Source organism: Curcuma longa, chromosome 4, assembly GCF_044706935.1.
Source record: "Curcuma longa cultivar G26 ecotype Majalengka, Jawa Barat chromosome 4, ITB_CL_G26_1.1, whole genome shotgun sequence".
Classification (NCBI taxonomy): domain Eukaryota; kingdom Viridiplantae; phylum Streptophyta; class Magnoliopsida; order Zingiberales; family Zingiberaceae; genus Curcuma; species Curcuma longa.
Window position 1 is genome coordinate 41,504 of NC_133864.1, and position 24,033 is coordinate 65,536.

A 24,033-nucleotide genomic window follows, 5' to 3' on the forward strand; every position below is an offset into this window, starting at 1 on the left:
TTAATCTAAATCTCAAGTAGATTTTTTTTTCCAAAGAAAAAAAAGGGAATAAATTGAGAAGTTCAATTTACGTTGCATGAATCCACACCAACCTCTCTTCTCTCACTCACAGCTTGGGCGAAACATCTCACCACCTCCCTTCTGGTCACCGCCCGCTCACTTCGTCAAGGCTTCAGTGCCTGAGCCCCTCAGTAGACCCGGCAGCGAATCCTCGGATCGCCACTCTCGCCTGTTCTTCGGTCTGGCCGCCCCGCCCTCCCCCAGCCCGCCACTTTGGGATGGCGGCGAAAAGCTGAACCATGGGCTGCGTCCAAACCAAGGAGGCCTCCGCTCCACCCACACCGGCCTCCCTCGATCTCCACCGGAGCCACCGTCGGCAGAAGGAGAGGCGTGCTGCGACCGCGCCCCTTGCATCCGTCCGCAAGTCCCGGACCTCCCTCCCTAGGGCTGAGACCTCCGACGACGCACCCGACGCTGTCGCCCAGAAGGAGAAGGAGGAGGAGGAGCAGGTAGAGCGGCCGGGTGAGGGGCGACAACCGAGGCGTTGCCGACCGAGGCCGGACCCTAGGCTGAGCAACCCCCCGGGGCATCTTCATGGTGAGCAGGTCGCCGCCGGCTGGCCCTCCTGGCTTGCCCGGGCCGCCGGCGAAGCCCTCCAGGGATGGATGCCCCGGCGGGCTGATTCCTTTGAGAAGATCGACAAGGCAAGAGCAAGATTTCTCTGTGAACTCCGAGGCCCGTTTCTTCTTTCATTTTTCACTTCTTTAGTTACTAATTAGAGCCATTTCTTTTCTAGTCCAGATTGGGCAAGGAACTTATAGTAATGTTTATAAGGCTAGGGACACATTGACAGGCAAAATCGTGGCCTTGAAGAAGGTCCGATTCGAAATCATGGAGCCGGAGAGCGTGAAATTTATGGCTAGGGAGATCCTTATATTGAGGCATTTGGATCATCCCAATGTCGTGAAGCTGGAGGGCCTGGTGACTTCCAGGATGTCTTGTAGTTTGTATTTGGTCTTTGAGTACATGGAGCATGATCTCGCCGGTCTTATCTCCAGCCCGACTATCAAGTTCACAGTACCTCAGGTTCGGTTCTAATCGAAGCGTGAACTTTCTTGTAGTTCATGTTATAAAGTTTCACTTTGTGCAGGTGAAGTGCTATATGCATCAATTGCTATCTGGATTGGAGCATTGTCACAACAATGGTGTGCTGCACCGTGACATTAAGGGCTCCAATCTCCTACTCGACAATGAGGGGGTACTCAAGATTGCAGACTTTGGTTTGGCTTCTTTCTTTGATCCTAACCACAAGCACCCCATGACAAGTCGGGTGGTCACTCTTTGGTACCGACCTCCTGAACTGCTTCTTGGAGCCATTGATTATGCTATTGGTGTAGACCTATGGAGTGCGGGATGTATATTGGCAGAATTGTTGGCAGGGAAACCTATTATGCCTGGGAGGACTGAGGTAGGTTTTGGAACTTTCAATTCTTACTCAATTGAAAACTGAGCTCATTAATCTTGTGTGGTTATCTATATTGCTTAATGAGACTTCACTATTCTTTATCTGTAAAAATAAAACCCATTAGTTGTTGGAGGACAAATTATTCTGTTAATTATTGTTTAGGGACAGAATCCTTACACTGAAGGGTAGACATGATGCTAAGGACGGTTGCATTGGCACCTCAGTAGTTATAGTCAATTACAGTTGCTGCCAAATTTGTAAACTTTAGTAAGAATGCTAACACACATCAAAGAGGATTAACATTGTTCTTACAATATTCAAAAGAAAGAAATCTTATAGAAACAAAAAGTCATGTACAATAATAATGAAACCCAACTGGGAACATGATTTGGTATGGCCGCTTGGAATGCCCAACCATTGACTGAGGTTGAAGTTACAATCTTGCTAGCTAATTTAGGATCACTTTAAAGACAGTAATGGGGGCTAGAAGTTATGATGGTAGATACCTCTAGTATCGTTATTGGCTATTTGGATGTCCAAAATGTAGGAGTCTTGAGTTATACATGAATGACTTTCCAAATGTTTTGATAAAACAAGGGTGCAATGAATAAAAATACTTTTTCTGAGAGCATACAAAAATGCTGAGTGTTAGATATGGTGGGTGGCATTTTTGGATTAATGAGAAACCAGTTTGTAAAATGTTTGGCTGTGGAAATTTGATGTTCATATTTGCAACTTGAAATTTGCTTGTGTTTGATGAATTTGAGACATTCTAATCAGTAGATCCTCAAAAGTTCATTTTAGTGTATATGATACTTTAAGTCTTGTCTAAGATCACATATGATCATCAGGTTGAGCAGCTGCACAAAATTTTCAAACTATGTGGTTCTCCTTCAGAAGAATATTGGAAGAAGTCAAAGCTTCCACATGCTACAATATTTAAACCCCAACAACCTTATAATTGTTGCATCAGAGAATCCTTTAAAGACTTCCCACAATCAGCTTTGATGTTGGTTGAAACTCTTCTTGCAATAGATCCAGCTGAACGTCAAACTGCTACAGCTGCTTTAAATAGTGAGGTAATGTCTCTTATTTTTAATTGGCTTTTCTCTTATCACATGAGCTTTGAGCTATGCATTCCTTATAGATTCTTAAATACATGAATGATTTGCTTCTTGATTACTTTGAGCACATTGCACAATTTTTAGTTGCAATGGAATAATGACTCATATAGATCTAAAATTTGATCTTTATATTGTTCTTTGCTTAATAACTTGAGATGGCTTTGTTATAGTTTGATAGAAATTTTCATAATGACTTGTATCTACTCATGCTCGATTTGTGAACTCTTTTGGCTTAGATTATGCATCATCAAAATAATGCACCATTCACAAAGCTGTAACATCAGTTGGTTTGTGTAAATTAGGAGTGCGATAAAAAGCCTTTACTTGCTGATTTTTTAATTAGACTGTGAAGTTGAAACGATAAATCAACATAGAAGAACTACTGATAATTCAGGTTTTGGCTTAGTGTGATGATCTAGAAGCTCTTTGGTTGTATTCTAGCTGAAACATCAACTTGATGAATTCAGGTGCTCTAACAGCTAAGCATCTAAGATAATTTTTGTTTACTGTTTCTTAGTTTAGGAATTGGAATCGTGTTGGTTACTGATAGGGATGGAAACTACTTTTTTTATTTAGGAAAAGAAATTCTTTTTTTTTAATCAGGGTTATCCTCGGCAACTTGTTTATGTTTTTGGAAGCTGTGCTTTCTTGTTTGCAGCAACAATACAATTGTGGCAATTGCAAGGAAATCCAGTGTACTTGTACTTTCTATGAGCTATTATTTTTTTGCATAGAGCATCCTTATTAGTATCAAATCAACAGCAGGTTATGCAAAGCCTCTTTCTACCTTGATCAATTTCTGTAATGAAAGAACTTACATTCACTAGGATATTGGTTTTGAAGGGATCAAAATTGTCAATTCTAAACAGGGATTATGATATCAATTTTCCTGATATTCAATATGTTGAGGCCTATGCGTCCCGCTATATCTATTCAGAATACTTCACTTGTGCTTCTCTGCATTACTTGCAAATTGGTGGTATACAATGATTCTCTATATCACTTACCAACGTTTTTGTTTTTAGTTTTTTAATACAGAACCATATGCTTGTGATCCTTCTAGTCTTCCAAAATATCCCCCAAGCAAGGAGATGGATGCTAAAAGGAGAGATGAAGAAACTAGGAGGTATTTGAGTGACACACTTGGTTTCAATCAGGTTCATGAGCTCAGTATTTTAGCAGAATGCATCAACTTTTCTTTAGATTATGCAATTAAATCTTCATATAATATCAGCGTATTCTGTTACAGAGAAAATGAAAAGGTGATAATTTGTTGTGTCTTTCTTCTTTTGTTTGATTTTTAGGAGCAACATGATGGTGTTCTTTGATGCTAAATCAGTCTAAATAATTAAATTGTATGCCAGATTGTTTTAGGGTCTATTGTTCTAACTGGTTACAAAATTAATTTCCTAAGTATTGTGTAATGATGCATAAAACTTAAATTCTACCTAATTATTATTTCTTTCATTATTTAGTGCATGAATTATATACTTTGAAGCATGGATTGAGGTGCCAAGCCATGTCGGTTGGCATAGGAAAAATTTATCATTTTGCCTGCTGACAAACATTGAGACTCTTCGACATTGGTACTAAAGTGGCGGCCGGTGGCAGAAACAAAGAGGAAGATAGAAAAGAGGATCGGTATGGAGAAGAGAGACCAAGAGAGAGAGGGAGAAAAGAGCACATGAAGAGAACAAGCTACAGTAGTGGTGGGTGTGGTGGCAGGTGGCTAGCACAACGGTGGCAGTAGCCGTAGGCATGGCGAGTAGAGGAAGAAGAGGTTTGCGAGAGTTTAGGGATGAGCGAAAAAGAAAATTAAATATAATTCCTAACTTTTTTAAAAATACTTCTATCCTAAATTAAATAGAATTCAACCAAACTATCTATATATAACTTAGTTCAATCTTAAATTGATCAAAATAAATTTAAATTGTCTTCGATTTAAACCCACTTGATTATAATTACTCTGTCTTTTTGATAAGCTTCACCCTTAAACTTTCTTCCACTTTACTCCAAAATTCAAAATATTAGTTTCATTTAGTAATTAGTTATTTAAAAAATTAAAAAAAATAAAATGTAAAAACTTAAATAGGATAATATTTGGTATCCGACATCAACCTTTTTTTTTCATGTCCTAACTTTTATGATGTCAAAAGAGACCAAAAGACTATAGAAGAAAGCAACGGGAAAATTAGGATTTGATAAGATTTTATCGAGTTTCTCCTCCTACTTTATATCTTTCTCTCAACTTTAGTTTGAGTCGTTAAAGGAACAACTAAGGTTAAAATAATGCTTTGATTAAATAAAAATTTATTTAATTAAATTAAAAAATAATTTATTTATTATTCATTATTTATTTTATTGGAATATAATTGAAAATACATGATGATTGCAACAATGGGCACTCATCATATCAAATTATTTTTAAAAAAATTTATTTAGTTCAATTTAAAAGTATAACAAATTTTTAAATTTGAATTTAATTTTGTTGAAAAATTTTTAGTCTAAAATTTTAAATTTTGATTGAGTCAAAGTTCAAATCTAGTTTCATTTTTTATATATTTTTTTAAATTTTATACTTATAAAATTTAATAAACATAATCATAAAATTGCAAAATCTAATTTAAACCTAAAATATAGTATTTTAAATTTAAAAATTTTAAAAAGATAGATTTTGTCCACTCTTAATTGTAGTTAAGTGGGAAAAATAAAACAAAATCTAAACTACAAAATTTTGAATTATTTCACTTTAATTTAGTTTTTACCAAACAAAATAAAATATATTTAATATTCAAAAATTTTATCAAATTTTCACGAATACAATTGCATAAACCTATAAAAAATATTTGTGTTAATTTTAAACAAAATTAAAATTATGAAAAATCTTTCAAGCCTTTAAATTAGAAATTGTTCCAATTCAAAAAAAAAAACATGCTTTAATTTACAGAGGATTAAAGAAAGTGTCATTTTCTTATTGCTTATTCCGGATTCTACTAAGATGAATAAATTATAAGTGTAAATCATTATAAAATGAAAAAAAAATTACAATTCACAAGTAACTAAAACTATATATTAAAATTAAATTGGTTGCAAACATATTTATTCTAAGGACTGAGATGTTCATATTAATTAATAAATAAAAATAGAAATAATAATCATGTATTATGTATTAACAATCTAATTAATTAGTATTAACAATCTAATTAATATTTAAACAATAATAACCACCACCAAACATTTATCCCACTAAGTGGGGTTGATTATATGGATCTTCTTATGCCATTAGACTCAATCCCCTATTATATTTTTAATATTTAAATGAATTTTATTTTATTGTTGTTAACCAAATCTTTTGTAGTCTTTTCTCTTCCTTTTTAATATGTGTATTTGTCATGGTGTCACATCACCTAATTGGGGCATTTATTGAATGTCTAAGTATGTGTTTATACCATCTTAAATATGTCTCTCGGAATTTTTTTCTTAAAAGGTATAATTCCAACTTTCTAATATTCTTATTTTTTATCTTGTTCATCCTTGTGTATCTGCACATCCACTTTAACATCTTCATCTCTATGACTCTTATCTTGTGTGTTAATAGTAGACCTAGAGCCAATTATGTGATGATTGACTAGGGATTTTTGTATCATATTCTATTATTAATAAAGACAAGGTTTTTGATTGTTATACTTACTTTATGTTTATGCCAAATAACTAAGTATAATAATATCCTTGGATAATTAGTTCTAATCTACATCATATCAATTGTTTGAGTCGATAGTGAGATGATGTAGAAAACACTACTTTTAATCATTCCTAGTCAAGCATTAATATTTGGACGATATTAATGTGTTAAGACTAGCATGTAGGTCAACTGGATGACTTGATCTCATAAGTCATGGATATGGGATATCGAGTTGACACATGAGTATATATTAGAGAATGTATACTGAATTGACTCGCCATGAGAAAGTTTCATGGATCATTATATGAGTGTCATAAACTTTCTCATGTGACTATTGGTATGAATAATCCTTAGACCTAAAGTCACTATGGTTTCCTACATAAGGAGTTATGTACTTTGGTGTCGTCAAACGTCACCTGTAACAGGGTGGACTATAAAGGCGATTACTTGGTATGTAACAAATTATGCGGAGGGATGTGAGTGATGTAGATGTGATTTATTCCTCCAATATGACAGGAGTGATATTTTGAGACCTCTTGATAGAGTAGGACTACTAAATGCATGACCATGCTCAAATGAGTCAATATGAGATATTGAGCTCATTTGCTTGAGTGAGTCTACCTGGGGATCAAGAAACACAAAGATTGATAAGAGGATGACACAGTCTATGCCTTATTGATTAATCTAGATATCGAAGATAAGAAGAACATGGTCATACATTATCATACTCACGAAGGTTATGTCGAATCTCGACATTCTTGTCACTTGGGAAGCAATGATGCATTGTTAGGTGCTACTCATTGCTTATGTTTCTAAAATGAGTTTTAGAGACATTGTCAATGTTACGAGAACCTATTGGGTCACACACAAATAACATTCTATTTTGGAGATAAGTTCATTTTATTTTGACTAAAGGAACAATTAAGCTCATTGGATGGCCGAGACTTGTTCATCATGCATGATTAATGTGGATTAATCATGCATTGAAAAAGACGAAGTTAAATTCATCATGCATGATTAATAAGGATTAATCATGCATTGATGAGGGAATACTAAAAGTCTGAAAACTTTTGGTATTCATGGCTTAAGTATAAAAGAATTTTTCTTCCAAAAATTCAATGGATGTTCATCTTCTTGCCCTCTCTTCTTCTTGGCCGAAGCTTACACCACCAAAGGGTTGCTAGCAACCAAAACTTTCTCCAAAAGTGAGTGTTTGTGTGGATATGCATAGAGGTACAAACACTTGAATATGCAAGAGATCCGACAAACTTTAGACAAGCGGGATAAGCGAAGAACACGCAACAAAGGTATACCCTATTAGATAGGATATTGTAGATCTAAATTTGTATGAGTTTGCTTTCACAAGAATCACTAAAGGAATCCTTTTTCCGCTGCGATTTATTGTTTATCGCATAGGATTCCTTACATTGTGCTTATGTGTTTGCTTTATAATGCAACATTCAATGTCATATAACATATCAGGTTTAATCATTATTTTGTAAAATTTTCCTTTAAACTTTTAAAGGTATCTTACGATCATAAAGAAAATCTGATGTCATCTTCCATTTCAACCATCTTACTTGTATCAAATATAAGTCATCTCTATTAATCCTTTTACAAAAAAGATCTTAGATACTTAAAACTTTCAGTTATAGATAATTCGTCATCCCTTAACTTAACAATTGTCTTGCTACATCTAATACTACTAAGTTTAAATTTTATATAGTTTGTTTTTACTCTACTAAGCTTAAAGTCTTTTACTTCTAGTATCTCGCATCAAAATTTGAACTTAGAATTTACCCTTCACATGTCTTATCGACTAAAATAATATCATTTGCAACCAACATGCATCATGGTAACATGCTATGGATGTGTTCATTAAGTTTATCCATTACTAGACTTAGTGCATATATATACTAATTACATTAATAGTTGCTACCACTACTTTAAGAGCTATAATCTTATCTCTCTTCCTAAGATTACTACTTTGTCTCTTAACGAACTATTTACAATAATAATTTCTCTATTTTTCGTTTTACTCTTTTCTGTGTGCCATAACTTTGTCTTCTCCTCTATTCATTTTGTCTTGTAAGTATAAAATAAAATATTAATTCTTCTCTGAATCATAGACCTACTCCCTTTGTTGCTTTACAATGAATGTTCCAACGTTTCCTATTCCAATTTTAAGACAATTAATATTCCTATAATGTATGTTTTTATCCAACTTAGGGTATGGGAACTTTTGAATATTTAATATTACATCCAAATTTTCATGGAGATGTAGTGGTCTTTGTCGAAACATTGCAGTTGGATCCTACAACACATTCTTTCGAAGGAATAATCTAGATTAGTACAATAATTTGATATATTCATATATAATATTTGCTTATGTTTGATGTTGGTTGACATTCTAACATAACTCTCCTCTTTATCCGAGCTTGGGACTAGGCATGGAGGAGTTAATTAATTAAAAATTATAACATATTAATTAAAATTAATTAGATTATTAATATTTCAATTAAATAAGTATTAAAATTGTACTAGCGTGGCATGATATTCTACCAAAACTGTATCATTTTAATCGGAGACCGAAGCTTTGGCATCGCTCGTGATTTTAAAGCTTTCTTGGAAGATGAATTTTCTCTGATTAATGATTTTTTTTGTCCATTTGCTTCTCATGAATTAGAACATAGGCCTAGCAATGGATATATACTAGAATATACATTGATAGACTTCTATAATAAGCTTTCCAATATATTGAAGAGTTTCTGAAGAATAATTCCTCTATATCCTTTTAGTGTAATTGAATCTACTTGTGCAGGTTAAGGGCTGCTGGTGGAAAGGCCCAAGTCAATGGATCACAAAAGATGCGCACACGTGATCGAGCTACTAGAGCAGATCCTGCTCCACATGCTAATGCTGAACTCCAAGCAAATATTGATGTATGTCTAGAGCCTACAGTTGGATTCTGTGTATTGTTATGTTTATATCATTTTTTGGCATCCCATTTCAATCAATATTTGCTTTAACCAAGATAGTTGTTTTGCATACTCTTATACTGTTCGAGCAATAGCATAGGCCTCTCTTTAAGATGCAATGGCTATGCTGGTTGGCCCTTGCTCCAATACAAAATCCTGGACTACAAACCAAATGGATCACCAAAACTTTAGAACTGGAACACTCTGTGTGGAAATCTTAAACTTGATTTTGTAATACTTTTCAACAATGGGATTGCTAAGACTATTGAGAAGTAAAAGATTTTTTATATAACAGAAAGAAACATAACTGTTTTTTTGTAGCTACATGGTATATTTACATATGAATGCCCTCTTTACACTAAGGCTGATATCACCCTGCAGCCATATCAGAAAAATTGCCTTTTCAGTATGCAATTATTTTGAAGTTCAAGGATGGAGATTCCAGCTTGATATTGGGTCTTTAGACATGTAAATGAATTAAATGAAAATTCTTGGTTAGAAGTTCCAGGATGGAGATCCCAACTTGATATTGGTTTTTTGAAGTTTAGACACTTATAAATGAATTAAATGGAAGTTATTGGTCAGAAGTTCCGGGCTGAGATCCCAACTTGATGTTGGTTCTTTAGACATTTATAAATGAATTAAATGGAAGTTATTATGGCACGATTTGACTAATATATATAGATTAGTGTCATTGACCCTCTAATTATAGTCTACTGCATCATTGTGGTCTTGTGGGCACACATAAACAGACCCCTATTTAGTTATCTACAGCATACTTATTGGTTCTAGTGTCACATGCCAGGGTATTGAATCAGGTAAATCCTTCTCACTGTTTGGCATGTTGATGTAGCAGCAAAATTGAGAAATTTTCTCACAGAGAAAAACTCAGAATATTTAGTATGCAAAAATGGCTAATACGAGGGGATCAAGATCATTTTAAGGACTCAAATCCAAATAAAATTAAAAATGAATTAAATATTCCAGGGAAAAAATAGTCCTTTACCTGGATTTGATCAAGCTTGAAATAAATTATCAATTCTCAAAACAAAGTAATTACCATAATATTCTACTAAATAAAACAATCAACCAAAATAAACTTTTTCAAAATCTAGAAATTTAGAGAATTAAAGTTTATTTTTTGATTATTCTCTCCCACCAAGGAGAAGTTGATTCCAAGCTAGATGTTAGAATTTTCAATTGGGCCTTTATTTTCAATAAGGAGTAGTAGTTACACCTTTGGTTAACCTTTTAAGGAGCATAATGTCTTCTGCATCATTCTTTGGACGTCCCTTACAGTAAGGAATAATAGAATCCTTTTTTTTTTCCTTGAGGATTTGAGTGGTGAATTTATTTTCTTTTTACTCACCTCTTCTAATGAATAAGAAAATAATGAGATTGATCATGAGGCCAAAATGATATTTGTATCTCCATAATCATGGATGTGGAAATAGTAATGTTGTGGATGAGATTACCTGTGATATAATTGAAGAAGCATACTTGATGTCTCCCAGTAAATTAGCATATTCTTTAATTAAAAAATTAATGCTAACTAAGTTGACAAGTATAATAAATATGCATTAGAATTAATCTCAAATAGCTAAATAAATTTAAGACAATTCAAGTTCCTGATTGTAAAAGGAAAAGCTGCCATATCACTAGGTGGTTTGTAATAATCGTTACTGAATATACTTTGTGATATTAGATCTATCCATTTATAAGATATACTTCTTCGTCAAAAAATTTAGGACATATTCATTTTTTTAAGTTTGTATTTCATTTCAAGCTAATATTCTATAGGTGGTTGTCAAAATCAGTCTAACATAAACACTTTCCAAAATTTGTTCTCCAACACATTTATATTTAGCAAACCATAGGGACTGTGTTAACATCAATCCTCAATTTAAATTAGCTCATCAAAATATATATTTGGGCCATATCATTTGTCAATATCTATCTTGGCATGCCTAAATTTATATTGATTATTATTTTTAGGGTAGGACTGTCTCTTCTCTAAGCACATGATAATATATTTAGTTCATCTCGTGCATCAAAACTAGGGCATTTGTCTTGGCATATCTAGGTATATTTTGATTATTATTCTTAGAGTAGGTCTGTCTCTTCTCTAAGTATAGGTATTGGCTATAACTTTGATAACAACAGGATAATATGATCATGGGTGAGAATTTATATTATTTATGGAGTTACATGTGTGAATGGTAATAATTATTAAATCTATTAGTATGTCCGATCTACATTCCATAAATCTAAACTCCTCTATATAAGTCTAGTCCATTTTATTACTCTCTCTCTCTCTCTCTTAAGATCTACATTATGTATTTAGTAGCAATAGTGGCATTTTATTTCAGTCATGTTTGGTAATAAAGTTTATTAATTAAGTAATATGATACACTAAGGACAATGAAGTTTTTTTTCTTAAATTATGAGTTTATGATTTGGATTAAATGTAGTGGGTGATGGTTAAATTAGGGCAAACAGAAAAAATATTATGCATGGTGTTTTTTTTTGTCAAGGTTTTGTGAGAAAAGTTATTAAATGCAGAAAATTTAAACTAACCAATAAATTAAACAAAAATAGTTTTCAAAATAGAACATGTGATTCTGCTGGGATTGTGTAAATCTTCTTTGATGTTGAAGTGGTGAATGAGCTTTGCTTTGTAATCTTACAATTCCCCTTGTACTAGTATTAGATCCTTATTAGATTTGCAATTGGACTTGGATGAAATCTTATGGAATAGCTCGTTCTTCTATGTAAAGTTGTATTTGTATTCGATCTTTTACCGATGTAGCCCTTGAACAAGATTCCAGTAATAGCATTTCCCTAAGCTAGAATGGGATTTATTCCAGTGGGCTGTTTCTGCTTTTATAGGGAGGTAGATACAACCTTGCAACAAGGAAGCTGAGGCCTAAGGAGAGGATTTACTAAGGCAAAGTGGGAGGGGTGTTAAGCTCTCAAACGATTGCAGTGTTGGTGTCTAGAGAGTTCGTCTTTCATGAATGGGCAAGAGTTATAGAGTAGTGAAAGAGAAATGAAGACTTTCCTTCTTGAGGCTTGTAGGAAAAGGGCTTTCTACAGTCCGAGGCATTGAGAGGCACGAATCTGGCACTGTTAAGGAAATAATTATTCCTCAAGGAAATAATTATTCCTCAAGATCTTAGAGATTCTTGATATAAAGAATATCCTATTCTGATAAAACTTGATCACGAAGAAAACCTCTTAGCAAGGAATGTAATAATTTCATTTATTATTTTTTATTTCTATATACAATTGTTGTACAATGTATATATTCTCATATTGAATAAAGAAATGATGTGCGAGAATATTATTCATTCATCTCTACTTATTTTTCTTCAACTTGGTATCAGAGCGCAAGGAAAACTCCAACGATCCTATGGCCGGAATTCTGTCAACACCTACTATGACGTCGTTCGCAACCCAAATATCAACAAAACTAAACCAGAGGAACTACACCCTCTGGAAATCCCAGGTACTACCTGTGCTAAAAGGTCATTGTCTAATCCAATTTGTTTCTGGCGAGTCTACAATTCCAGCCGAGACGATAGTAACTCGGAAGGAAGATGGTACTGTAGAAGAGACCAAAACTAATCCCGAATATGAAATTTGGGAGCAGCAAGACCAACGTCTCCTCAGTTGGCTTCTTTCAACACTGTCGGAGGAAGTCTTGGCTCAAGTTGTCGGCCCCTCCTGCACCACCTCAAGACGCTTATGGGCATCATTGGAGAAAATGGTGGCCTCACAATCTGGTGCACGTCTCATGCAACTCCGACTCCAACTACAGACGATGAAGAAAAGTGGACTATCCATGACCGAATATCTGCAAAAGATGAAGTCAATTTCGGACGATCTCATAGGTGCTGGACATCGAGTTCCAGAGACTGATCTGGTGCTCTATATTCTCGGGGGACTCGGACCCGAGTATGAATCTATGGTGGTTGCTATAACAACCAAGAGAGAAGGCGTAAGTATAGAAGAGTTAACCGGCATGCTACTTACTCATGAGCAACGACTGGAGCAGTTGCACGGCACCGAGCCATCTCCCATGGCGTATCTATCTCTCGGATCACCCAGAGGCGTCGTTCCAGACAAACGCTACTTCAGGGGTTCCTCTGCTGGTAGACTCTCTCCTACGAACACTGTGGGGGCTCACAACCCTCACAGACCATACTATACTTCTTCGCTGGGTCAGTATCAAACCTCATATTCGGAGAACCCGAATCCAGCTTCTCTTATAACCACCCACGAGCTTCCGACCCATAATCAGCAACGCGGGGGTCGTGCTTACCGCGGTGGCCGAAACGGAAATAAACGGCCCAGGTGTCAATTATGTGATAGATTTGGTCATATCGCTGCTAACTGTCGTACTTCACAAAAGTGTCAGATCTGCAACGGTGGAGGTCATTCTGCATCATCATGTCGACGTCGTTTCGACCAAAACTTTAATTCTCCTCCACCACCATCAGCCTTGATAGCCGAACCTGCAACAGTTTCTGATCCTGCGTGGTATCCCGATTCAGGCGCCACCGATCATCTTACAGCGGATTTAGAGAATCTCCAAGTACACTCTCCTTATCAAGGTACTATGCAAATTATTGTTGGCAATGGTACGACTCTTCCCGTATCGAATATTGGTGACTCATCTATTCTTAGTCCTGCCAAATTATTGCAACTTCGAAATATATTACATGTGCCTGCCATTACTAAAAATCTACTCAGTGTTGCTCGTTTTACGGCTGACAATAACGTCTTTTTTGAATTCCATCCGACTTATTGTGTTATAAAGGATCAGGCTTCGAAGGTGGAACTACTTCGCGGTACCCTTAAAGATGGTCTCTATCGTCTAGCCCAGACCGGTGCACCATCTACCGAGCGGTCTGCTTATCTTACCGAGCGCTCTTCTGCTAGCACATGGCATCATCGTCTGGGGCATCCGGCATCTGCTACAGTTGCTCGACTTATCTCTCATTATGGTTTACCTATTTTAGGCAATAAGACTGTTTCCTTTTGTGATGCATGTCAATTTGGTAAGGCTCATAAACTACCATTTCCGTTGTCTCAGTCTCGTTCAAAAGAACCTCTTGATCTATTACATTCTGATGTTTGGGGACCATCTCCGGAATTCTCTATACATGGGTATCGCTATTTTGTGCATTTTGTGGATGATTTTAGCCGCTATACTTGGATTTATCCTCTTAAAAGCAAATCTGAGGTTCTCTCAACCTTTCTCCGATTCCGTGCTCTTGTTGAGAATCAATTTAATAAATCAATTAAAGCTATACAGACTGATTGGGGAGGAGAATTTCGCTCGATTTACAATCTTCCTGAACTACAAGGTATTCAACATCGCTTGTCGTGCCCTTACACAAGTGAACAAAATGGTATTGCCGAACGCAAAATCCGTCATATCACTGAGACAGGCCTTGCTATGCTAGCCCACGCTTCTATGCCCTTACTCTACTGGGATGAAGCCTTTCTTACTGCGGTTTATTTGATCAATCGGCTTCCCTCTGCGACACTGAATTATTGTTCTCCTTTTGAGTTGCTCTTTCAGCGATCTCCAGATTATGGATCTCTTAAAATTTTTGGGTGCAGTTGCTTTCCTCTTACCCGCCCATATAATCGTCATAAACTATCTTTCCGATCCATCAAGTGTGTTTTTCTAGGATATAGTTTATCTCACAAGGGCTATCGTTGTTTACATATCCCTACGAGGAGGATATTTATCTCTCGCCATGTGGTTTTTGATGAGACTTCTTTTCCTTTTCTTAATCACAGGGACTCCGCTTCTCTCCATGCTCCATCATCATCTACATCCCCTCCCCTAGCCATATTGGGTACCTCTGTTGGCTTCGGGTCTCCTGCCGATGATTGCTCATCGCCGCTGCCCAGTAACCCGTCCACTATCATCAGGGATACAACACCTCCTATTGATGTTCCATCCTCCTCGGAGTCTCCGCCGGCACAGCCTGACACGGGTCTGCTTAGGGCCCCTGCTTGCTCTTTACATCCCATGGTCACTCGTGCCAAGACAGGGTCTCTTCGTCCTCGTGCTCTACTTGTCACTGCTGATTATTCTGAGCCGACCAACTATTCTGGTGCCAGTAAAGATCCTGCTTGGCGAGATGCCATGACTTCAGAGTACAATGCTCTCATTAGTAATGGTACATGGTCTTTGGTTCCTCGTAATGCTCATCAAAATCTTGTTGGTTGCAAATGGGTTTTTAAACTAAAGCGGAAGGCAGATGGGTCCATTGATCGTCATAAAGCCCGCTTAGTTGCTAAGGGATTCCACCAACAACAAGGAATTGACTATGTTGAGACTTTCAGCCCTGTGGTCAAGCCCACTACTATTCGCACTGTATTGGCTCTTGCTGTCTCCCAAGAATGGCCCATTCATCAGCTTGATGTGAGTAATGCCTTCCTACACGGGACATTGCATGAGGAGGTATATATGTCTCAGCCCCCTGGCTTTATTCATCCTGATTTTCCTAATCATGTTTGCCGTCTTCACAAGGCTATATATGGTCTAAAGCAAGCTCCGCGAGAATGGCATGCGACACTCCGTACTTCGTTGCTCAACCTTGGGTTTTTCGAATCTAAATCAGACTCCTCTCTTTTTGTCTATCATACTTCTGAGATAACGGCGTATATCTTGGTTTATGTCGATGATATAATTTTTACCAGCAACTCACCATCTCACATTGCCTCTGTTGTTCGCACACTGGGTGAGTTTTTCCCTCTTAAGGATCTGGGTAACCTTCATTATTTTCTTGGTGTTGAAGCGCTTCGCACACCCCAAGGTCTTTTCCTTAGCCAATCTCGCTACATTACAGACTTATTGACTAGAGCCCAGATGCATAACTCAAAACCCCTTCACACTCCTGTTGCCTCTGGTTCATCCCTCTCTCGCCATGATGGCGATCCCTTAGTTGATCCTCAGCCCTACCGGAGTATTGTTGGTGGCCTTCAGTATCTTACTCTTACACGTCCTGAAATTGCATTTGCTGTCAATCGTGCATGTCAGTTTATGCAATCCCCCACTGCCTCTCACTGGGTGGCTGTTAAGCGTATTCTTCGATATCTCAGGCATACGCCACACCATGGTATCCTTATTCGACCCTCATCTTCTCTGGGTCTGACTGCTTATTCTGATGCTGATTGGGCAGGATGTCCTGATGATCGTCGATCTACCACTGGGTATTGTATTTTTCTTGGCAACACTCTTATCTCTTGGAATTCTAAGAAACAGCAAGTGGTTGCTCGCTCTAGTACTGAATCGGAATATCGTGCCTTAGCACATGCCACTGCTGAATTATGTTGGCTCCAGTCGCTTCTCAGTGAGCTCCATGTTCCCATGTTACAACCACCGGTTCTCTGGTGTGATAACGTTGGCGCCACGTTTCTCACTGCCAATCCAATTTTTCACGCGCGCACAAAACATATTGAGATTGACTTTCACTTTGTTCGTGAGCGTGTTGCTCGAAAGGCACTTCTGATTCAGTATATCTCTACCAAAGATCAAGTTGCCGACATTTTCACAAAAGGATTGTCCTCGCATCGTTTTGCCCTTCTTCGAGACAAGCTCACGGTGTGTGCCTCCCCGTTTCGCTTGCGGGAGGGTGTTAAGGAAATAATTATTCCTCAAGGAAATAATTATTCCTCAAGATCTTAGAGATTCTTGATATAAAGAATATCCTATTCTGATAAAACTTGATCACGAAGAAAACCTCTTAGCAAGGAATGTAATAATTTCATTTATTATTTTTTATTTCTATATACAATTGTTGTACAATGTATATATTCTCATATTGAATAAAGAAATGATGTGCGAGAATATTATTCATTCATCTCTACTTATTTTTCTTCAACTGTTCTTGAAACGAGGGATGTTTGAGCTAGTGCAAAGAAGTCAGATAGGGAATGCGGTTGGTGGACAATTTGCATTTTAGGAGGTGAAGACCAAGTTGATGCCAAGTGCTTAAGGGAGGTTCTTGGGTGGATCTTGCATATGAAGTTCATGGAGGAAAGCGTCAGGTGTTGACGAGGGAAAACTTAAGTAAGCAGTAGGTATCGTAAAGTACTTCGTAAAGTACTTCTAAGATTTGAAGAAAAGTTTTACAAAACGGTAGTTATGGAGTAAAATATTGGGTTATGACACGAGCACAAGATGAGAGTTGTAGAGATAAAGATGTTAAGGCGGATATGTGGATATATAAGAATGGACAAGATAAAAAATAAAAATATTAAAAAGAAAGTTGGGATTGTACCTATTGAGGGAAAATTTAGAAAGATACGTTTAAGATGGTACATGCATATACTTAGACGACCAATAAATGCTCTAGTTAGGTGATATGAAACTATGATAAATGTGCACATCAAACGAGAAAGAGGAAAATAAAAAATCTAGTTAGCAATAATAAAATAAAATAAAATATATTTAAATATAAATGATGATATAGTAGGGGATAAAGTCCAATAACGTAGAAGGATCCATATCCCCATCTAGTGGGATAAGGCTTTGTTGTTGGCTTCTTTAGCATGGTAAAAATTCTTGGGCGGATCTTGCATACGAGGTTGCAAAGTGAGATTGACCTCTAGACACATGGTCAGTGTAGACTGTTGATCTCGAGATATGCTTGAAACGAGGATTGATGAGGGAAAACAATTTGCAAGCAAGCAGACACTCGGTATTACTGGAAAACCATGTTAGTAGATTTAATCTGTTGGCTTCTTCAGCATGTAGAGGTCACTTGGGCAGTGGACAACATGAATCACGCACAAGGTTTTCCTATTCACACATTACACTGGAAGGGGAATCCAGTGCAAGGGCAGGGATGTGAGGTTCAATTAGACCATTGTTGTAGATCAGAGTAGACTTGTTGTGGGTGTATTTTGCAGACCCATAAGAGGATAGACTTTCAGCTCTGGTTCTGTAGGAAGCGATGAGGGTGGTTTTGAGGAAAAAGGGTTGCTTCCACTAGTTTCTGTAGGAGATGGAGATGGTGGCACATAAGGAGGATGTGTATTCAGCGGACTGTACTGGCAGGATTGTGAGTGGCGACGCTGGGATGAAGAAAAGCGAATTCAGAAATGCTTGTTGGATGATGTGGGTGGTGGAAAAAGGAGGAAGTTAAGAGGCTTTGGGAATCTGGCAGGTTTCATAGTAGGAATCCTGTGAACAGATCCTCACATTGGGGGGGGGGGGTGGCGAGAGGAATCTAGCATGAAAAACAAGAAGATAGGACAAGAGGATACCTAAATGAATTAGTGTGACTCTAATAGCAATTGATACAGCACTACAATTGAACAATCTCACAGTGAATACAACTGACGAAGAATATTTTGATGCAAAGGATGATTTAACATGCAGAGTAGGGTGGTTTTGAAGTCTTCAACCAAAACAAAAATGGAAATAAATTAAATTCTATGAAAGAAATAATATCATGAAAAACTTCTTTAATGTGTAAGACTTTAAAAATTAAATTCCTAGTTTGCATTACATTCTTGTTGTAAAAAGCAGAATCCATTCATCCTAGTTTTATACATCAGGATTGAAGGCTGCAGTCGTTATACTTACCAAATATATCACAGCATCAGTAGGAAAAAGAATCAGAAGTAACCAAAAAGGAAAATAACCACTTACCTGAATTGTTTTTGGAGAGTGGAAACAATGGTTGTGCATTGCCTCTTGTGTGAAATAGCGGCAATTAGTCATCCTTGAATAAGTTGAGCAATTAGGTTTGAAAGAAAGAGGAAGGTGTAGTTAGGATACCCACCTGTAAAGGCTACAATTGATAAAGGCACTTTCCTTCCTTAACACCCTTTTGACTGGAGCAATATACGGTGAATTGGATTGTCTTTTAGTAGAAATGGAAGATCAGGGTAAACCAGGTTGCCTTTTATTTGTTTGGGTCCAGTTCCTTTGGAATGATTAATTTCCTATCTGATCCATTTCCATTGGTAGCAGAAAAGTATGCTTCTCAGTTTGCCAGGTAATAAAATGGTGGAAAAGTGAACAAGCTTTTGAGTTTGCAATAATTCATGAACTCATTACACAAATCTATGAACCGGATATATCAGTTGGACCAAGTAAAACCATGCATTGATTATTATGATTCATCTGTCTTTAACCAACATATAGCTCCAATCATCACACAAGGAAACAATGATAATCCACAGACAGCATCTTATCTTATATAATTCATTTTATTGATAGCCTTGGTTGTTTATTTTGCAAAATTCTTCACTATCAAACTTAAATCTTTTGGGAAAAAAATGGTGCAAATGTCTGCAGCCTGATTGGATATATTGTACCACTTTGTTCAGAAGTTGCTTGAAATTGAACTGTGGTCCTTTTACTTGTTATGAGGAAGTGCTCATTAGATATCTTCCTTGTTACATTGTCATGTACCTGCCCCCTAGTCTGAGGATTTAATATCTCTCATTTTTTGCACATTATGGTATTATTGGATCCTTTTCTTGTTCATTAGGGTCTACATCAACCGATGCAAACTGATATGAAATTAGTTAAAACTTTGAAGTGGTATCATCAGTAACTTAATTTTCCATAAGCTTTATTTCACAAACAGTCATTGACATCTTTTTGTATCCTGCCAAAATAGTGCTTCTGGTACTTTTGTTTCTAGTTCACTAGTTGTGCATATGACTATTTTTTTGTAATGAACTAAAACTAACACCTATTTTTGGTTTTAGCAGAAAATGCGTCTTATTACTCATGCAAATGCAAAGAGTAAGAGTGAAAAATTTCCTCCTCCACACCAGGATCGTGCTCTTGGATATCCATTGGAGCCTTCCCATAATGTAGATGCTTCCTTTGATCATTCAGATGCTTCATTCAGCACAATATTTCCCTACCCAAAAGGACCAACAGTTGCATGGTCAGGACCATTAGGTGATTCTGTTGCTGGAGGCCTCCTAAAGGGAAAGAAGCCGCCAGTTACAAATGTGCGGAACTCTGTTCTATCTAAGCAATTTGACACTGTTCATTCTACCAACGAAGGCCACAAGGATATAGGCAGGGATCAAGTCCGATAAATCACCAGCTAATTCAATTGATATTCGCCCCACTATAGTGCCACTGGTTGAAGATTTATGAGCATCTACCACCATAGTCCTTTCTTTCATTTTTCTGTTATGAATACAAAGTTTTCATAGTGAGCTTGTTATAGAGTTTGAGAAGAAGCATCTCATCAGTTTGTCTATATATTTTTCCCCTTTTCCCATGATGTTGGAACTAGATGCCAAGTTTGGTTATTTTTATACGACATCAATGTCCACTTGTGGCTTAATTTATTAGATTCCATTTGCAGAAACTATTCTTCGATGGTAGCAAGAACTTAGTTTGGTCTTTAATATTCAATATCAAACAATGCATCAGTCAAGGGTATGTTTTTTTCCTTTTTGTTTTTTCATTCAAGTTAACTGCAACTTATAATTGCTTGCAATAAGGTCTTCGTTTTCATGTTTGTCAATTGTAACTTCTAATTGCATTTTGCCTTTTGCCTTTTGCCATCCAGATCCACCGAAGCGAGAAGACTTATGTTGCATCATATGCGATGATAATATTAGGTTATATATCATCCCTAATCATGATCTCACTATCGTAACTACAGTTGTGGGCAAATTTTATTATGGGTGTTTCTGTTGCATTGTGCAAGGCATGAGCAATTGTGTGAAGGTAACTCTTTACTACGTTTGCAAATTTTTCCTTTCATTTAATTTGCTAAGCAAATTGACGTACGTACTTCTAAATATATGTCACTACAATTTTTTACTCATCGCATTTGCTATCTTATTGGAAGTAAATGTGACGAGTAAAAATATTATAAAAAATTTGTTGAATATTTCAATACTACTCAAGCTAGTGAATCAAAGTTTTTTTACTTTCAGTTTGGATATAATACTGATCTCGGATCACGTCTCCGGTGATCTCGGATCACGTCTCCGGTGATCTTGGATCACGTCTAGCTCCATCGGCAATACTCCCTTTGGCTCGGACATAGCCAAGGTTGAGCACAACTCTGGTGATCTCGGATCACTAGCTCCACGGAGACGTGATCCGAGATCACCGGAGAATGCCGATGGAGTTAGTGATCCGAGATCACCGGAGACGTGATCCGAGATCAAATACTTTGAGAGCATTTAATCAAATACTCATTACTCCTTTGTTTGTTGTTTATTTTGTTTGTTTGTCTGATCTAATTTTTAGGTTTGATTTTTGATTTCTATGTTCTAGTTTTGTGATTTTTGGATTTTAGTTCTGTTTTTGTGTGTGCGTGTTAGTTCTGATTTCTAGATTTTAGTTTTTGAGTTTTGATTTGGGTTCTAATTGTATCTTAAATTTTGATTCTAGTTCTGATTCTATTCTGTTTAAGGTTCTGATTTTATTCTGGTTCTATTTTTTTAGAGTTAGAAGGCGGTGTTTGATTACACGGTGTTAGAGCCAACTTCTTTTTTTCCCGTCTAAACCTTAAACCATTCAAATCTTGGCCTTAGCCTCTGGGACCCTTTTCCTTAAATTCAAAAAAATCACAATGGCCAATGCCTTGGCAAGAGTCGAATAAAAAACTAGAACTAGAACACAAAAGAACTAGAATCAAAAACACACAAGACAAACAGACTAGACATAGTCTAGGTAAACAAGCAGATAGACCATATAGACAGATCAAACAAACTAAACACACCAAACGAACTATAAACCAGGAGTATCCAATCAAGTGCTCTCAAAGTATTATATTCAAGTTGGGAATAAAATTTTTTGATTCACTAGTTTGAGAGAGTGTTGAAATATTTAATAAATAATAATATTTTTTGAAAGTGTAGGAAAATATAATAATGTAGAGTTCTTTATTAATATTTTTGAAAAGGTCAATTTAATTTTTAGATAAATTTATTTAATTTTATTAAAAAATTTATTAAGAAGAATAAGTCATGCCATCAATGTATAAAAGGGGTTAGGATTTCATGTATTAGTAGATTGAACAATGTGAGAGTTGTTTTTTCTAATTTTTAATATGTAGATAGATTAGATAGACAACAAAAAAAAATAGAACCAAATCCAAAATTTAGACCAGATAGAAAGACACTAATAGACAGATCGGATAGACAAAGGAGTATCAAATTAGATGTTCTCAAAGTATTGTATCTAAGTTGAGAATAGAAAATTTCGATTCATTAACTTGAGGGGGAGCGTTGAAATATTCAATAAATTCTTATTATATATTTAAAAAGTATAAGAAAAATATAATAGTGTAGAATTATTTATTATTTTGAAAGAGTTAGTTTAGTTCTTTTTTATTGTTATTTAAAAAAATTATTTTAGTTTTATTAGAATAGTTTGTTAAAAAGAATAAGCATGTCATTAATGTATACAAGAGCTTAGGATCCCATTTATTTGTTGCTTGATCGATTTAAGACTTAATGCAATTTCAATTTCAAGATGATATTAGAGCCAAAGAAACAAGGAAAAGCCACAAGAACAAAGCTAAGATTTTGTCTTAGAGTCATGTTAAATGAACATCATTATATTCCTAGTAGTCTACTAAATGGGCATCATTATACTCCTAGTAGTCCACTAAATGAATATCGGTTATACTCCTACTCTCCTAGTAGTCCATTGAATGTGTTCGTATTCCTTTGTTTCGCTTTTGAGCCAAAATTATTTGATAACCTTAAAGACCTTGGATTCATATATCAAATCGGTACTGTTACATGCTTAGTGATTCCTTGAGTTTATCTATCTTTTTTTTGGTATAGATCGATTTCATCACTTTAGAGTCATCAACTACTTTTTTTTTTTTCAAAAATATTTGATGGTTTAAGCATCCTGAATTTGTATTAAATGGACACTATAGTAGTCTTAGTAGTACCCCAAGTTTGTCTATATTCTTCTTTTCAAATTTTAAGCCTTTTAAAACCATTATATACTTCCAAGTAAAAGTGCGTGATGGTTTTAAAGGCTTTGAATTCGTATCAAATGAACATTGTTGCACACCTTAGTGGTCGATGCATTTCGTTCATATTCTCCTTTTTAAAATTTTGTGTTCTAAAGTCATTAAACACTTTTGACCAAAATGTTTGATAGTTCTAAAAGCCTTAGATTAGTACCAAATGGGCATTGTAACACAACTAGTGTTCTCATAAATTTCTCAATGTCACTCCATTTAGTTAAAAAATACTTGATTGTAGGGATTCTTATGTGATAAACAATAATATCACAGCGGAAATAGGATCCCCAATGACGATCTATGCGAAAGAAAGACTCGTATGAAGTTTGATTTATCTATATAATATATCTATACCTTTGTTGCGTGCCCTTCGCTTATCCCGCTTGTCCTCGATTCGTCGGATCTCTTGCACGTTTAAGCATTCATCCCTCTATGCGTATCCACACGAGCACGATCTCAAGCTTCGGAGAAGAATCACCTTTTGTGGTGCTAGCCACACAAGGTGATTTGGCCAAAACAAGAAGGAGGAAGAAAAGGGATGTTAGGCTAAAAGGGAGAAAAGAGCTCAAATGACTTGTCTCCTTTCAAAAAATGCAAGAAAACCTTTTATATTCATCTCATAAATATAAAGAGTTTTTGTCTCTTTAGCTTCCTCACATTAAAACCAATTAAAACTCAAATAGAGTACATGTTTCTCATATTGACTCTTCATATTCTCTTCATCTAATGAAAAGAAAAATCTTTGGTCTTCCTCTATAATTAATTCATTAAATATTAT

The 24,033-nt window shown here is 36.0% G+C and overlaps 1 protein-coding gene across 2 annotated transcripts; it reads left to right on the forward strand.

The window, feature by feature from the left end:
• Window positions 1–238: 238 nt before the first annotated feature.
• On the forward strand, window positions 239–20,601 carry LOC141826168 (putative serine/threonine-protein kinase At1g54610). 2 transcript variants are annotated; one of them, XM_074713412.1, is made up of 7 exons: window positions 239–704; window positions 802–1,086; window positions 1,151–1,468; window positions 2,317–2,544; window positions 3,615–3,715; window positions 9,093–9,213; window positions 20,002–20,601. In XM_074713412.1, exons 1-7 carry the CDS (start codon window positions 300–302, stop codon window positions 20,341–20,343), a joined length of 1,800 nt encoding a protein of 599 aa, XP_074569513.1. In that variant the 5' UTR covers window positions 239–299; the 3' UTR covers window positions 20,344–20,601. The 2 variants fall into 2 exon arrangements, with proteins under 2 accessions (XP_074569513.1, XP_074569514.1); XM_074713413.1 differs by having other exon boundaries at window positions 240–704; window positions 20,005–20,601.
• The last annotated feature ends 3,432 nt before the right edge of the window (window positions 20,602–24,033 follow it).

Coding starts and splice junctions, on each gene's coding strand:
- LOC141826168 (XM_074713412.1), top strand. CDS start 300: ATGGGCTGCGTCCAAACCAAGGAGGCCTCCGCTCCACCCACACCGGCC. Junction 1,087..1,150: donor TCAAGTTCACAGTACCTCAG/GTTCGGTTCTAA, acceptor CACTTTGTGCAG/GTGAAGTGCTATATGCATCA. Junction 1,469..2,316: donor TTATGCCTGGGAGGACTGAG/GTAGGTTTTGGA, acceptor TATGATCATCAG/GTTGAGCAGCTGCACAAAAT.